This window comes from Aulonocara stuartgranti (assembly GCF_965226115.1).
Source record: "Aulonocara stuartgranti genome assembly, chromosome: 12".
NCBI classification, from domain to species: domain Eukaryota; kingdom Metazoa; phylum Chordata; class Actinopteri; order Cichliformes; family Cichlidae; genus Aulonocara; species Aulonocara stuartgranti.
The window spans coordinates 34,147,859-34,162,673 of NC_138948.1; the positions used below are offsets into that span (position 1 = coordinate 34,147,859).

The following is a 14,815-nucleotide window of genomic DNA, read 5'->3' on the forward strand; positions in this document are numbered from 1 at the left end:
ATGGAAAACAGCTGATTTCCAGTCAAGTGTGCATGAAACTACAATTCTGCAGTCAAATCCGTCCCTGTGCACTTACAGATTGATTACTGTTTGAATGAGTTTGTGTTTTTCCCAATTAATAAACGCCCACAGGTTCCAGGTTAAGGCGCTACTAGGAGATTCTTAATTGAATCTGTTCTGGGATCCGTTTTGATTATCCGCTGCGTCAGGCGTTACCTTGCAGACGCGAGCCACCCTGGCCACGTTGGGCTCGGTGTCGCAATCCAGCTCCATGGCTCGCTCGGTAAAGAAGAAGTAGATCTTGTCGTCGTCGCCCTCTTTACTGCCGCTGCTCTCCCTCACCAGGGCTGAGCCCACAAAGTCAGGCTCTGCACATGCAACACACACAATCAGAATCAGATATTTACATGGAAACACGGAGACAGCCTCGCCCTGCAGGACTGAATCACAACAAAAACAGGTGTAAGCACAAAAGCTTGACACCTCTATTTCATTCCCTGACACCCTTTCTCACCTCTTTGTCTTCTGTCATTTTCTGTCATCGCTCTTCTTCTTCTTGGCCATTTTTACTCTCTGTGTCTCTTTTTGTTAATGGTCCATTTTGCGTGTGTTTGCGTGCATGCGCGTTTTTACTTTCTCTAGACACCGTTCTGTTTCTCAGATTGTACTCCTCATTAGGTTCTGAATGTGCAACAGCAGATACAGACAGTTTTGGACTCGAGCTGCTGGAGGCTTTCAATTCTACAATTTTTATGCAAACGTGTATTTTTTTAAATTGCAAGGACACCGTGGTTCCCCAGATGGACTGGTGTTTTCAGTATTAAAGCCTCTGAAGCCGCCTTTTAAATCATCACAGTGCACTACAACTCTCAGCTGAAACCCAGGCCAATTAAATGCTTTTAGGCAGGTCAGAATTGCTTAAATTAAGATGAGGCTTGCTTCCTTGCAGGTCGGCTTTTTAATAAAAGCTCTGTATTAGCATGAATAATGAATGGACATATCAGTCCAAAGCCCTGCCTCAGCTGTATGTTCCTCTTCCCTCTCTCCCTCCTCCGTTCCCCTCATCAGTCCCTCAATCTTTTCATCAGCAATCCTCATATCTGTCTTTCCATCACATATTTTTTCCTGCTGTGATTTCATCCTCTCCTCTCTTCTTCAATTCTGTCCAAGTGCCTGGCTCCTCTCCCCCCACTCAGCCCCCCCTCAAGAGATAACGTCCTTCGCTGCAGCCCAGGCGCGGTCTTCATTTCCTGCAACTCAGTTCTCTTTCTCTTGTTCTTTTGCATGTTTCCTGCTCTTTTTTTTTATGAAACTCTGTTAAAAGGAAGTGAATGTTATCTCCCTCTATTGTGATTTTTAAAAAATGGAATACAAGTTTAATTTGTCAGTAATGTTGTAACTTGGGGGAAAAAGACTGAATATTATAGTTTAATTCAAACAAAAGTATGCATGACTTGACATTTTTCTTCATCTTTCTTCTGAACACAGCAGCTGGGATTGATTCACACAGGATGAAAAGCGGGTTTCTTACACAAATATAAATAACTACCTACAAGACTAACAGACTAACAGTGTGCAGAAACCTGTTGTGTAGTTCATCTTTATTGTGTTTTATATTTGGCCTCAGTTGTTCCACATTTTTATTTACAGCCTTAATTTACAGATTATGGCTTGACTTTTAACAGAAAATGTAATATTTTCTGGTATATTAGAATTTATTTAGAATTTGCTAAATATCTGAAGCATCGTTCAGCAGCCGGATCCATGTGAGAATCTCCCAGGACAAAAGACTTTTGCTCCTGCTATTCTCTTTTTCGTCCCACCCTGTCTTTCCTCTTCAGCTTTGGGCTCATAATTTCTTTCTTCTTTGCCTTATGTGTTCATTAAAAAAAAAAGAAAATCTTACCATTGAGCCAAGCAGGCAAGTATTCGCTCTTCATGCTGTAATGCTGTTGGCCCAGGTTTCTCAGAATGACTGGCTCTGTACCCAGGAAGTTGTTGAGTGTTGCCGAGTACAGCTCCTTATCTGTACCAACAAAATGCAAGCTTTAGTTTCATTCTTTTTTAGTGACTATTGTACCGGCTTACAATGGGAGAGGGTCAGTGGTTCAGCTGGGAAACACAAATGCAGGACGGTGAATGGGCGCCTGTAGGTTCACTGAAGCTGTCCGCAGTGAAGGGAATGCAGCGTGCAAGTTAAACTGGACTTTTGGACTCTCAGAGCAACAGTATGGCGAGAAAACAGATGGGAAATTCTGCATGAGCAGTTTGTCGAGATTTGATGGACATTTAATGCTTCTTTTAGAGCTGTAAAAACTGCGGGGCTGTTCCCTTCAGTATACAAACTGCTGAGATGGAACAACAGAAGCTGACTGTGTGTTTTTGTTGATAATAGAAGTCAATGGGATTTGTCTTGCTTTTTGGGATAAAGTGATTCTTTAACAATCCTAAATCCGTTCAGAAAGATCCAAAAACTTTTACTACTATTCCTCACACATGAATATATACATGGCTATACTTACCCACTATAAGGCCAGTGTGCCCCTTGGCGGGATCATACGGGCATTTTCCCTTCCCATCTTCCAGGGCTGCAGCGTTGAGGGTAAAAGAATCTGCATTCTGCAAACGTGCAAAGATTCACACGCACATAATGAGGATCATCAGTACGTATTGACCTACATTGCACAGCTGCAAGGTCTGTCTGTCCGTTGCAAGGACCAGATCTTCACAGCTCGCCATGTTGTCTTGTTGCATCAATGTCACACGATATGCGTGCACGTGTACGCACACGGGCCTTCACACGTTGGGCTAACCTTTGCCTGAGATGCTTATTTTCCATTGCATTTATTTTTATTTTGTCACACAGTGGTCTTTGCCTCAGGTCAGGTGGCAGAAATCTCAAGTAGACACCTGTCAGCACAGGCTCGCTGTGACTTGCTATCTACGGAGCTACACGTGTACTTACCACGTAAGTGCATTTGGGCTGGAAGGCGTAGGTGCCACAGGTGTAGAGGAGCGTGTGGTTGTAGCTCTGGAGGAAACGGATGTAGTTGAAACACTCGGTCTGTGAGAGAGTGACGAGGAGTTATTTTCAAGGCAATCGGAGCAGTTTTATCCTCGGCTAAGGGGAGAAACCTATTCCACCACAAAGACTTTCAGAATACTTAACACATCCTCTGAGATTTAGCTTTACTCCAAAGCTTTGCTGTGAATTCTTCTGGATCCTCACCAAACTTGAAAATGCTTCCAGATAAATTCATGTATTAAGAAGGTGCAAAATCAGCCTACATTTACTTTGATGATTTACTTTGATATCAGTCAATATAAACGTGACAGTCCAGTGCCCAATTTAGGATACACTCAAGGTGGTGAAACAACAGAATCATTAAAGTAAATGAGAAAGATGCCGATACATTTAAAAAATATGTGTCTAAATATCAGAATCATTCATGGGAAGTGCCCATTATTGTCTGCACTGTGACGAAGAATAAAGCTCTTTGAATGGAAATGGAAACAGACGCTAACACATGAGTCATTCTACTGTAGTAAATAAATCAGTACACCAAGTTTATCTTGCCCTCCAACGAGCTTCAAAACAATATCTCTGTCTCGAGGCAGTAATATGAGCAATGTGATGTTTTTAAATTTAGGTTTTCAGCTCAATGCGGTCGCTGATGTAGCATGAGATGTGTCTGGCAGATAGTCCTCCATCAAACTACAATGCTACATAAAAAGAAAACCAATTAAATGTAACAACAGGCATTTTTAAATGCCATATGGTGATTCCTACGTAGTAAGTAAATTAACACATGAAAGCACTGTGAGATATTTTTATAGTAGATAGTAGATCAGCAGAATAAAAGATGAAGAACAAAAGGAATGTTTACAGCTCTCCCCATCACAGCCCAGCATACTATGGAAAGAGGAGTTTTCGATCTTCAGAAGGTAAAGTTTGAGTATGCATTAGGTTCTAATGAATATTTAAAATTGCTTGAGTCTTTTTAAATCTCCAGTTGCACTAATTTCTAAGCATATAAAAATATCTTTTTTTTTTTTACTTCAGTTGGAGGCCGTTTTAGTTAAAGAAATGCTACTGCTGCTGCTATTGCACTCCAGTGAACTATTACGCCCTTACTCCTTTAAACCCCATCAAAAGTTACGAATGATCAAGAGAAGCTTTAGCTTTATTTCAAAAAGCGCTGTGTGCTTCTATAAAATATTTAACATGACTTCTTGCAGATCATGCTTCCTAAGCAGTGAGAGGTTTTTGCTGAGACTAAAGTGCAGAGCTAGCAGGGACCAATTTACACAGTTTACAAATGTACCATAACTGGTGGTGAGAACTGGAGGATGCTGAATTTTAGTATTATTACAGTGCTGAATATAATTGTAACAAAATTTTCAAAACCAAAAGACCTATTGAGGTTTGTTTGGGATTACTGTGTTACATCTTTTATATGTCATATCAAGAAAAAATACATGTATTAAAAATAGCTTTTTGCTAAGAAATAGGTAAGAAGACAACGCTATAATGGAAAACCTTGGGGACTGAAGAAGCAAATAAAAAAAAAAAGTAAAAAAAACCCCCAAACTGCAGTTCCTTTAGTGGCCACTTGGAAGTTTCTCCATAGCTCCAAGGTTGCCCAGTTTTATAACAGATGGAAAAATACTTACAATCTGTCAGTTTGGTACAAAAATTGATGCTCTTTTTAAAGTAATTCCTTCTGCATAACAACTGTACATAGTATTGTTTTTTAATACACCTTTTTAAGTTGTCTAAAAGCCTTAAATGTTTACATTTTAAGGTGTCTGGACAGTTTTACAAACAGGTGGATGCTGACAAAGGTGGCTGCACCCTTCAGCATGACCTTCCTACATTTTTAATTGAAATGATCTGCCTGTGCTCCAGTTGTGGTGAATGGAAAATCTAGTATTTTTTGTGTGCTAGGCTATTAGGCACTTGCTGGGATCTGTGCAGTACAATTATAGAGTTGATGAATTTACCTTGCTAGCACTCCACCCTCTTGAAAACAACAACAAGAACAACAAAAATTGCTTTACAGTGGTTTGCAGTCTGTCTGTCTTCATCAATATAAAGGTATGGCCAGCCAGAGGTGAGCATAGCTTGTCATATTTATAGCCTGGAAACAACCTGTTAGCTCCTCTACAGCTAGCTAGCCAACACGCTAGCTGTTTGTTGCCTACTTAATTCATATGAAATAAACCACAGACATGTTATATACTGGGTTGCTTAGTAACGTAAGAAATAACCCATGTAAAATCACAGTTACACAATAGTAGATAGCATCATGTCAGCTGTTTCCCTCCACTTCCTCTGTTAGTGTTAGGCTAAGCTAAACAGCTGCTGTTTACATGTACTGTAACTTTCCCACACAGATACAGGATTACTGTTAATCTTTTTATTCAACCCTTGACAAAAAACAAAATGTGTTTTATTTACTTGTGTTTGTTATAACATAATTGTAAAATGGGTTATATAAAAGCAGGTTGCCTTGCAGTGCAACCAATTTTTCATAACATTCCATCATTGTTGGAGAAAGACTTCAGTATCTCTTTTGTTGCTTAACGTAAAACACACACACTGAACCACCTTAAAAGTTGCTGACCCTGTCTGGAAGATGCACGTTCTCTGTGTGCTAATGTAATGACTGGAAGCTTTCCAGTCTGAAATCCCAGACCGGTTTGATAAACTGTAATTGAGTGAGTAGAGGAGTGAGTAATGTTTTCATGCTCTTAGAAATGATTGTCTTAGAAACTACTGCTGCGCTGCCCTTGAGCAAGGCAGGTAACCCCAACAGCCACGTCAACTGAGTTCTACATTACCTGGTTGTTTTTGCCCTTGGCAACACATTCCCTCTTCTTGTCCTGCGGAGCTGGCCAGTCAATCTGGAGAAAGGAAAGAAACAGATGGAATGATGTTATTTGCCTTTTGCCCACAAGTAATATAGCTGTAAGTGTGCTGTCTATCTGTATGTAATATACTGTGTACATACTGCATGCTGTAAATAGGGAAAGAAATTGCCTCACTTGTCTCTAATAAGGTGCACACCGAGACACAGTACCGCAAAAAACAGTCCTTTCCTTTTTTGCCATTTTGTCTAACTCAGCCACTGGGCTCTGTATTCTTAACCACTAGCTGCAGTAACTATAGCAACAACCACCATCTCACAAAAGCAGTATATTTGACAAATACAGTATAGTTCAAAATGTACAAATCTCAAAGATGATCTCTACCAAGAACTAATGAGAGTAGATGCACTTGGATGCTAAGAAAGGCCTAGTTCAGAAAGATGTATTACAATAGTTCTGAGCTAAAGATACAGTAAAGTTAATTAAAACAATCCACCAACTGAGCTGCCCAGGCGGTGCAGAGAAAAGCCACGGGGTTCTTTCCCTGGCAGTCGTGTTCCTGCCCGATCAAACACGCGATTTGTGTTAGGTAGGAAGCCTTGAGGTCCTTACTGCGGAACAATTCTCTGATGATTGTAGCATTGTTTAAAGGATCAAAGACAGACTGAAAAAGGTTCAAATTTAATGCACTTGTACAAACTACCTGTCTAGCTGTGGGCTTTTATCCTCCAAAAGGTACATTTTTTTGGTAAAAATGTAGGGGGGAAGCAAATAAAAAAAGGAAACATGCACATTCTTTCACACTTTATACGTCCATACTTACTGTTTAACAAATAAATGTCGGTAATTATTTACAGTAGCTACTTTTTTGAAACTGTAACACGTGGCTGAACTTTGCTTTGTGGACACAAATCCAGAGTATGAACTCTGTTTACTAAGAGGTTTCCACACCATTAAAAATAATTATACCAGTCATTACAGGCAGAGAGCAGCAGCATATTCAAAATTAAACTGATTTACTCGACTGGATTTGAACCAACAGCAGTCAAACTGGGTTTTTGCCATATAAACACACGCATAGATAGACTGCTGTTTAAAAATGAGATACAAGTTAAAGCAATAGTGGCTTTTAATGGTAAAAAAGTATGTTTCTTTATTGGTTTCACAAATGTACTTTGGTGTTAGTAGCCCTTATTGAATATTCTGTGTTCAATAGGAAGATGATAGAGCTCCAGTGGTCAAGGTTTAATAAGTGAATAATCATCAAGATCAGTGACTATGAAATATCACCTGTAGGATCTGCAGCTTTAACTAAAGAAAGACCAACTAAAATGAACCAGTCCAGCAGCTTAGTGTTGCTTCCTATCCAGTCCTCATTAGTCACCAGTCATCCCAAGAATTTTTTGCAATTCCCCCTAACACATTAAATATTAGAATAACTATACATTCAGATGGTAGTACTAGCTACCCTCAGCACCAATACCTAATGGCTTATAAAGACAAACCCTATCTAAATCACATTAATGCACTGCCTTAATGATGTGCAGCAGCTTTTAAAACCCTGTTCAGAATTGGCATTAACATGCATCTTGGGAGATCTGATCAAAGCGGACAGCTCCAAGCACACCAGTTCACACCTGGCATTAGAATGCATCTCCACATGTGTCTTGAGTGGCCACTTTTGATTGGATTTCATTTCCCCACTCTATATGCAAATAAATGTAGAACTTACATCATTTCAGTCTGCAAAGACCAAATACTCGTGTCCTGCATGGGTCAAATTTTCCAAACCTGTCCTCCCCCGCAACTGCATAGCACATTACTGGAACTGACCTGTTACCTCCATTTAAGATGCGGGCCCACACCGACGTGCTATTATAAGTCCTACAACCTGTGTCGGTGAATATGCACGCGGGCTACACAATCATTCCCTTCAAAGCGTTTTATTTTGCCTTGCACAGCTGGCCGGCAGCCTTATGCAAAATGAATGTCTAATAATATCCTAAAATATGAATTGGTTTATTTAAAACTATGATACAGCTTCAAGAGAGTCATTTAAAAAAATTGGACAACTAAAGATTTGGTTGAATAGCTGCATACAAACGGCGATATTTGGATATAAGGTCAGTTAATAACTGTCATTAACTATAACAGCCTTACTGACTATAACAAAAACATGTAAATCGGTGATGTCCAGCAAAAACATGACCAGCTGTGAACTGAGCGGTGGAAGGATGTGATGTTTCATAATTGAAAATAATAAAAAAAAATCTGGCAGTTGATTTGGGTGCTTTTAATGATCTGTTATCAGTAAAGTCATCTAGATGTTAATGCTGTGGTACAGCCATTATTTCTGCAGAAAACAAAACAGCTTTTGTTCCTATCCTGTCGCCCCTGCTTTTGATTCAATGTCAACAGTTTGAGTTGTGTAGGACCAACCTTCAGTTTGGCCAGGACCAATGTTCCCTCTAAGCTGTGCACGTCTCTGCGCACAGAAAATCTGCGTTGCGCACAAAAAAAAAAAAATCTAACCTGAATTGAAATTAAAATTAATACTTTAACAATTCTGTTTTGCGGTGTTAGTCAGTAAGTGACTGGCTGCTCCCGTATGGGATTAGAACGATGCCACCTTATCCCATAGTCCAGCCAATAATGCGATTCACATTCGTATCAACGCAGCTAATCAACGTGGTTGACAGGCTATGACAGCGTCCATTTGTGCCGACACTGGTGTTTTAGCTAGCAAAGCGGCGTGGCTGATGTGGAGTGAAGCAAAGTTAATGACAACGTGTACAACCATTGGAGATGTGAGCAGGAGAGACGGAACAATTGATGGAAAAAGTGTGGACTTTATACCAGTTTTGATTTTGTGTTGATAGGCCACGTAAAACCAGAGTTATGATAAAAATATATGCAATGTTTGGTTTTCTTCCTGAATTTTATCGTTGTTTATATTTACTGCGGGAAGAAACGGTAAAAACAGCGTTTTATAAGGAAAATGCTCGAAAGCACTCTCCGCCTGTGAGCAAAAACAAAACCAAAAACCCACCCTTTCATATTCGTCCATGTCGACCAATGAAAAAATGATATGGCAACGTGGCATCTAGTTGTTAAGAAACGGGGGGAAGTTTTAGGAGTGACGGTGGTGTTTTGAGATGTGAGAGATTTGAGACATTTATCGCAAATCTTGTGAAGTGAGTGTGTATTGTAGTCAATAGTTTTGTTGTGTGTGTCAGAACAATGAGGCGACTGCGGAATGTTACAGGTGTTACAGGAGTGATACATCTCCTGTTGTCAGAACTGCAGGTATCAGGCTGTTGTTCTCCTTTATCTCATAGTGGACAGAAATTATCTTTTGGAGTGGCACAAATAATTTGTGTGGCATCAAATTTAATGCAGAACAGCTGATTGTTCTGTAAATAGTTTGAAATGTTTGTTTAAAAGCGCATTGGCTGCATTAAAAAAATCAACAACTTTGCAGCTACCAGACCTCATACTCATAATACAAGTCAGAGCATATATATATATATATATATATATATATATATACATACATATATATGTATGTATATATATATATATATACATATATATATATATATATATATATATATATATATATATATATATATGTATACAGTGGGGCAAAAAAGTATTTAGTCAGCCACCGATTGTGCAAGTTCCCCCACTTAAAATGATGACAGAGGTCAGTAATTTGCACCAGAGGTACACTTCAACTGTGAGAGACAGAATGTGAAAAAAAAATCCATGAATTCACATGGTAGGATTTGTAAAGAATTTATTCGTAAATTAGGGTGGAAAATAAGTATTTGGTCACCTCAAACAAGGAAAATCTCTGGCTCTCACAGACCTGTAACGTCTTCTGTAAGAAGCTTTTCTGTCCCCCACTCGTTACCTGTATGAATGGCACCTGTTTGAACTCATCATCTGTAAAAAAGACACCTGTCCACAGCCTCAAACAGTCAGACTCCAAACTCCGCCATGGCCAAGACCAAAGAGCTTTCGAAGGACACCAGGAAAAGTATTGTAGACCTGCACCAGACTGGGAAGAGTGAATCTACAATAGGCAAGCAGCTTGGTGTGAAAAAATCAACTGTGGGAGCAATCATCAGAAAATGGAAGACATACAAGACCACTGATAATCTCCCTCGATCTGGGGCTCCACGCAAGATCTCATCCCGTGGGGTCAAAATGATCATGAGAACGGTGAGCAAAGATCCCAGAACCACACGGGGGGACCTGGTGAATGACCTGCAGAGAGCTGGGACCAAAGTAACAAAGGTCACCATCAGTAACACACTACAACGGCAGGGAATCAAATCCCGCAGTGCCAGACGTGTTCCGCTGCTGAAGCCAGTGCATGTCCAGGCCCGTCTGAAGTTTGCCAGAGAGCACATGGATGATACAGCAGAGGATTGGGAGAATGTCATGTGGTCAGATGAAACCAAAGTAGAACTTTTTGGTATAAACTCAACTCGTCGTGTTTGGAGGAAGAAGAATACTGAGTTGCATCCCAAGAACACCATACCTACTGTGAAGCATGGGGGTGGAAACATCCTGCTATGGGGCTGTTTTTCTGCCAAGGGGACAGGACGACTGATCCGTGTTAAGGACAGAATGAATGGGGCCATGTATCGTGAGATTTTGAGCCAAAACCTCCTTCCATCAGTGAGAACTTTGAAGATGAAACGAGGCTGGGTCTTCCAACATGACAATGATCCAAAACACACCGCCCGGGCAACAAAGGAGTGTCTCCGTAAGAAGCATTTGAAAGTCCTGCAGTGGCCTAGCCAGTCTCCAGACCTCAACCCCATAGAAAATCTGTGGCGGGAGTTGAAAGTCCGTGTTGCTCGGCGACAGCCCCAAAACATCACTGCTCTCGAGAAGATCTGCATGGAGGAATGGGCCAAAATACCAGCTACTGTGTGTGCAAACCTGGTAAAGACCTATAGTAAACGTTTGACCTCTGTTATTGCCAACAAAGGTTATGTTACAAAGTATTGAGTTGTATTTTTGTTATTGACCAAATACTTATTTTCCACCCTGATTTACGAATAAATTCTTTACAAATCCTACCATGTGGATTCATGGATTTTTTTTTCACATTCTGTCTCTCACAGTTGAAGTGTACCTCTGGTGCAAATTACTGACCTCTGTCATCATTTTAGGCTCAAAAGTTCAAGTTATTTTTACTTCCAATAGTGTTAACGTACTGCACAGGTCAATGACTAGGTTTTTTTACATTTTCATTGTAAGTGGGCTAAAGCAGTTAATTAAAAGTAGACTAACAGAAATGTAAATGCTGTAATTTGATTATCTTAATAAACCATGTAACTTGGATGGATTAGATGGTGACGTGACCACAGTGCACACGTCTGATGTCGCTCACAGTGGTCCAAGGGATCGCTCAGGGAGTTTGTGTGTTCGCTCAGACACATGAAAAATTAGAGGGAACATTGGCCAGGACACATCCATGTAGACCAGCGTTCCCCAACCGTACCGGTTCGTGAGTCCTTTGGTACCGGGGCGTGACAGTTGAGGCTCGGGTGTCAAATTTATGGTTTACAGGATTTTTATCGGTTTTTAGCATCCTCATTTTTATCGTTAACTCAGTTTCCCTGGGTCTTTTCCTGTGTGTTATGAATAAATATTCTATTTTTTTGTACCAGTACTGGTTTTATTTTGTTGTATTTATCCACGACACCTTTAAGGCCGGACATAAACTGGTCCGTGGTGCAAAAAAGGTTGGGGATCGCTGATGTACACAGTGCAGAAAGAATTTGGCCACATGCTCTGAATGTGGTCTGAGAGGTGTGGTCTCATTGAATATTGGATGCACTGCTTAGGTTTGTCCATTCTGACTGTATCACATGGGTGCAAAAGACTGGCTAAATGACACGTGGAAGCACCTCATAATGATCTCAAGACATAATTCAAAAATATACCAGACTGCTTTCTATTCAATTGAACAACGAGGTTTCCTTTCACATAGCCTTTGAAATTGTGCCAATTCAGTCAAAATCCTGTATGCCGCAATTTCTGGCAGTTTATCATAGACTATTTAATGACAGAGTACCTGCTCTGTTTTACAGTCCAAGACACACACCATATGAGCAGAGCCTTAGACAAGTTTATCAACTTAAAAAAAAGTTTCTTTCGAAAGATCCTACAGTTTTTTTTACAGTGTGGTTATAATACAACAAAAAAACCCATTTATTTTGGGAAATAGCACTATTACAGGGCCACTTAGTTTCAGCATTTTGAAATGCTCTGGTAGTTATCAGCCATTACGTCAGCACAAATAACGCTACCGGTGCTTTGGCCATTAGCAAACCCGCGAAAACAGAAGTGGTTCGCAAGTAACAGAAAAATATTGGTTAAACTATTTTGAGCAAAGGCGTGTGGATCTGCAAATGTCACATCATGTAACGTACCAATGGGGTCAGTTATTCACAAATTAAGAGCAGTGTAATAAGTTTACTGTGTGGAAGTGGGCTCTAAATTGCCAGAACAAGGTGAACTGGTCCATAAATGGAACTGACTGAAATTCATGAAAGAAAATTATTCAATGAAATAATCCACAGTCATCACGGGGAAAGAAAATAACTAAATAATGCAGAAGAAAGCACTTCAAACACAGATGGGAGCTGCTTGTCTTGAGAAAGTCTAAATGCTGAGAAAAACATCCCTAGAAAATATCCAGGGAAGAAAGACAGACAGCAGCAAAGAAATAAAAGAGAAGCAGTTAAAGCAAAGAAAGGAGGGGGTGAGAGAGTGATGGGCAGGTGGTGACAGAGGGGCTGGACTATTCCCTCGTCCCTGTTCAGTTATTTTTCTGACTTGGCTTCTTCCGTCTACATTGCACACTGGGGGATGACAACAGGTGATCTTATCATTACTGTAAGACTCATAACCCTCACTCAAACAGCCTGCGGCTGAGCCAGGGTCTGTCAGTCTGTGTGGGTATGTGTGCGCATCCAATAATTGCTCATTACAGCAGTAAATCAGATAGCAATCCCCAAACCGCTGCAGGCTGCTCACTACACCTTCATTGCATTGCTGTAATTGTATTGATCGCAATATGGACCAATTATTGAGGGAACAAAGCAAACCCAGATTGAGCCTTTGAGGGTTTAGCATCTCTCTGTGTGCAAGTGTTTGCGTGTCAGGTCAAGTCAAGGGTATTTATAGAGCGCTTTAAAGAAACAGGTTTACCCCAGAGTGCTTTGCAGAAAAACAAGATCCACAAATTAAAACGAGGATGGTAAAAAAAAACAAGACTGAATGAGTGCACCACGAACTCTGAGGAACAGGACCAAAGCCTGGGCAAGGATGTGTGCGAGTGCCTGTCTACTCCCACAAATTCACAGTGGATATGTTTGTGCTGATAGAAGTGAAATATTGGAGGCAATAGCTGCACACATTATCATCTTAATATCTGGCAGCTTACTTACAGCATTGCTGTGTGCAAATTTCAAAATAAGACTAGTTGAATAACCTTGCAAAACAACTGTAAATCATGATTACAAAATAATTAGAGCTTTAATTTTATAAAGACCATTTTTAAAATTTGCCAAGATGGCTCTTATTTATGACTGTACCAGTCTGAAGATATTTTATTGTATTTTTTAAGGCTTAACTCAGCTGAGGGATCTATAGAGCTAAAATTCTTCTTTTTTTCTAGCTAGCTAGCTTAACTAAAATAACTGCTAGCTAAACACACATATCACCAGACCTTCAGCCAATATTAAAGCTAACTTTGTCATAAAATCATTTTTATGACAAAGTTACCATTAATACACTTTTTGTTAACCACCTACTCTGTACAATGTGAAGTGCAATGCTGTAGCATCAATATACTTTGGTAAGGATAGCTATGCTACCTGATAAGCTAGCATTAGCAAAGAGCAGCAAGAGTCTTACAACTTTATAATCTATCATACTTTTATCTGTACAGCATTATGTTCAAGTTCCTGTTTGAATTAGGATCATGCTTTTTAAAATCTCCTTGTACTTATCTTGCATGCTTATGTTTTAGTATAAATTCGGTCTTTGGCTCTACATAGCCAATGGGATCAGTTATTCACAAATTAAGAGCAGTGTAATAAGTTTACTGTGTGGAAGTGGGCTCTAAATTGCCAGAACAAGGTGAACTGGTCCATAAATGGAACTGACTGATGCTAATACAATGGTGTGCTGTTTCCTGCTCTTTCAAAAAAAAAAAAAAAAAGCTTAAAAAATACATGTGGGCCAATACTAAGGCAACACAGTTTCTTTATTGAAATGTTGACACACTGGAAGCACACAGCTCTTAATATATTTTATTATATTCTTGGCCCTTCGAGGATTATTACATTTTGAGAATGTATTCATTTGCGTGGCAATTTTTACAATCTAAGCTTCAATGTGGCCTGCAGTGTTAAGAAAAAATACAGGCCAGACTGACAAAAGACCCAACAACTAGTATTACTCAGTCGACTTTGTTATTGTACTATAAAGTCCTTTGATTGCCTGCCAGAGTATGTCCAGAGTATGTGCTCTCAAATGTCATTGAGTCCAAAAGGAAAAAAGAATAGAATAAGGTCATTCTGTTAGTTAACAGACTTCAAAAAAGTGTGGCACAGGCAGAGATTATGTTTAATGTTTTCTTCCCTGTTCATCCAAGCTGAACCTTCATAATTTTTAAAGACTTTCTATAATAATTCTATCACACATGATATCATAATTGAATTTGGTCTGTTTAAATTAAGTATTTGAAATGTGTGTTTATCTCTGCGGCACTCTGTACCAAGTCGTGCGGAGGATGTTTTTTGTTCCTGAACTGTCCATCATGAAGCAGTGTGATATTAAATCTTATGTGTTATCATTTAATTTGTTGCATTTCTACAAAAGAGTTTGAGAATGCGTGGGTGTTTGCAGTGGC

General features: G+C 39.7%; 1 protein-coding gene across 2 annotated transcripts in view; it reads right to left on the reverse strand.

The window, feature by feature from the left end:
- The window catches only part of sema4c (sema domain, immunoglobulin domain (Ig), transmembrane domain (TM) and short cytoplasmic domain, (semaphorin) 4C), a 113,000-nt gene that overhangs the window by 24,593 nt on the left and 73,592 nt on the right, over positions 1–14,815 (reverse strand). For both annotated transcript variants that reach the window (XM_082555961.1, XM_082555962.1), the window contains exons 5-9: positions 5,845–5,907; positions 2,966–3,064; positions 2,523–2,619; positions 1,907–2,026; positions 217–368 (exon numbers count right to left, since the gene is read on the reverse strand). In XM_082555961.1, coding sequence (XP_082412087.1) covers positions 217–368; positions 1,907–2,026; positions 2,523–2,619; positions 2,966–3,064; positions 5,845–5,907 — 531 coding nt within the window. The remainder of the gene's footprint in view (positions 1–216; positions 369–1,906; positions 2,027–2,522; positions 2,620–2,965; positions 3,065–5,844; positions 5,908–14,815) is intronic.